The following is a 2,319-nucleotide window of genomic DNA, read 5'->3' on the forward strand; positions in this document are numbered from 1 at the left end:
CGCCCGCGTTGTGTTGCTTTCGCTCTCGAGCGTAAATTTTCTATGTCCGCTCGCGGCATGTTGCTTTCGCGCGTCCAACGCGCGCACGTTGGTTCTCGTCCAACCAACAAGACGAATCCCCAAGCCGAGGGCTGAGTCTCAACAGATCGCAGCGTGGTAACTGCTCTACCGAGTACAACACCCCGCCAGGTACCTAAGTCGTCTACAGACGATTCCGAGTCTCGACATCGAACTCGCGAAACTCATGTTCGACCGTTAGACGCCGCGCCGTCGTAGGCGGTGAGATCCCGACGACGGACGATGGCGCCGTACGGCAAACCGGGCTCGTGCGTCGATCGGTCCGCCCCGCGAAGGGCAACCGGCCACCTACTGGTGTCACATTGTTTTGAGCTTTTCGACTCACGAGACTCCTAGAGATATCATTGCCACCTTTGACTAGAGAGATACGGCGTTCAGGCATAATCCCACGGATGGTAGCTTCGCACCACCGGCCGCTCGATCGAGTGCGTGAACCAAATGTCCGAACCTGCGGTTCCTCTCGTACTGAGCAGGATTACTATCGCAATGACTAGTCATCAGTAGGCTAAACTAACCTGTCTCACGACGGTCTAAACCCAGCTCACGTTCCCTGTTGGCGGGTGAACAATCCGACGCTTGGCGAATTCTGCTTCGCAATGATAGGAAGAGCCGACATCGAAGGATCAAAAAGCGACGTCGCTATGAACGCTTGGCCGCCACAAGTCAGTTATCCATGTGGTAACTTTTCTGACACCTCTTGCTGAAAACTCTTCAAGCCAAAAGGATCGATATGCCGTGCTTTCGCAGTCTCTATGCGTACATCGAGATCAAGCCAGTTTTTGCCCTTTTGCCCTACGCGAGGTTTCTGTCCTCGCTAATCTGGCCTTAGGCCTGCGTTATTTTTTGACAGATGTACTGCCCCACTCAAACTCCCCGCCTGGCAGCGTCCTCAAATCGGATCACGAGGGAGTATTAACGGCGATCGGCCGAAGCCCTCGCTACTCTGACACGCTTGGCTCTAGAACACCGTGACCGCCGGGGTACGAGGCCCTTGGGGCACGCACTCCGCCCAACCGAGTAAGTAAGGAAACGATGAAAGTAGTGGTATTTCACCGGCAATGTTGCCATCTCCCACTTATGCTGCACCTTCCATGTCTCCTTACAGTGTCAGGCTTGAGTCAAGCTCAACAAAGTCTTCTTTCCCCGCTAATTTTTCCAAGCCCGTTCCCTTGGCAGTGGTTTCGCTAGATAGTAGATAGGGACAAGATTTATTGTCAAGGTCGCCGTTGCGTAAACAGCTTTCCATGCTTCCTCACCCATACACGCACACACATCACCGCATCTACTACCAGCGAAATACAAACGCTGCCCCAAGAAGGGCGATGGAAAAATCCAGCTGCGCCCGCTTGGCGATGTAAACGGGAACGAGCAGTTTAGCCGCTGCACGCGTACTATTGTGCGTTGCACTGTTGGACACGCGCAGCGCCCACGGGGAACCAATGGGGAGGCCTGCTCGTTAGCGTTCCGCCTGAACGCTCTGACCCTGTTTGGGTGGGAGTGTAGTGATTTTTGTTAGGTTTGCTAAATGGTTGGTTTTGGTGTGATGGGAAGGTTTGGTGTGGTGTTTGTGGTTTGTCTATATGTTTTTTCTTATATTGTTTCTTTTTCCTCACAGCTTTTGAGCTAAAGTGTTTCTCTGCTGAAGTTGTCAAGCAGTTGGGAAGCCTCTTGGTTGTTCACAAGTAGGTGTGCCGCTTCGGGCCATTCCCATTTATCTTTTGGGATTATCTCACGTATCGCAGCTCTTTGGGTTTCGTTTATTAGGCATTCTAGTAGAAAATGTTTTGTTGTGTCTTCGGCCCCGCACCTGCAATGGCTTCTATCTTTTAGTCTGAAAGAGGCAAGTTTCTTGTAGAAGTTGCCGTGTCCTGTTATTATTTGTGTGCACCAGTGGTTCAGTTGAATCCATTGGGCATCAAGTCTTTCTTTGATGTTGTGGAAGTATGCATAGGTTGTACGTCCTTTGATGGATTTCGTCCATCTTGTTTGCCATTCTTCTACTATTTTTTGTTTGATGCGGTCTTCTGCCTCTTCATTACACTGTATTATGTTGTTTAATATTTTTATGTTTCTTCCTTTTCTGCTGTAACAAAGCGCTTTTCTTTCTGCAAGAAGGAGGTCCACGGGAGTTACTCCTGCGGTTACGCAGAGTGCTTCCCAAGACGTTGTCTGATAAGCGCTAGTTGATGATATGAGGACTTGGCGCTGCAATGTTTTTAGAGTCCTGATGTCTTTCTCTGT

General features: G+C 50.4%; 1 protein-coding gene across 1 annotated transcript; it reads right to left on the reverse strand.

The window, feature by feature from the left end:
- Positions 1 to 447: 447 nt before the first annotated feature.
- On the reverse strand, positions 448 to 798 carry LOC120360034 (the record flags this gene model as incomplete). Its single annotated transcript, XM_039459578.1, is given in 1 exon segment — positions 448 to 798. A coding segment is annotated over 1 exon segment (129 nt), but the record flags the coding sequence as incomplete, so codon positions are not given.
- Between the last annotated feature and the right edge of the window lie 1,521 nt (positions 799 to 2,319).

The sequence above is a fragment of the Solenopsis invicta genome, unplaced genomic scaffold (genome assembly GCF_016802725.1).
Source record: "Solenopsis invicta isolate M01_SB unplaced genomic scaffold, UNIL_Sinv_3.0 scaffold_828, whole genome shotgun sequence".
Lineage (NCBI taxonomy): Eukaryota > Metazoa > Arthropoda > Insecta > Hymenoptera > Formicidae > Solenopsis > Solenopsis invicta.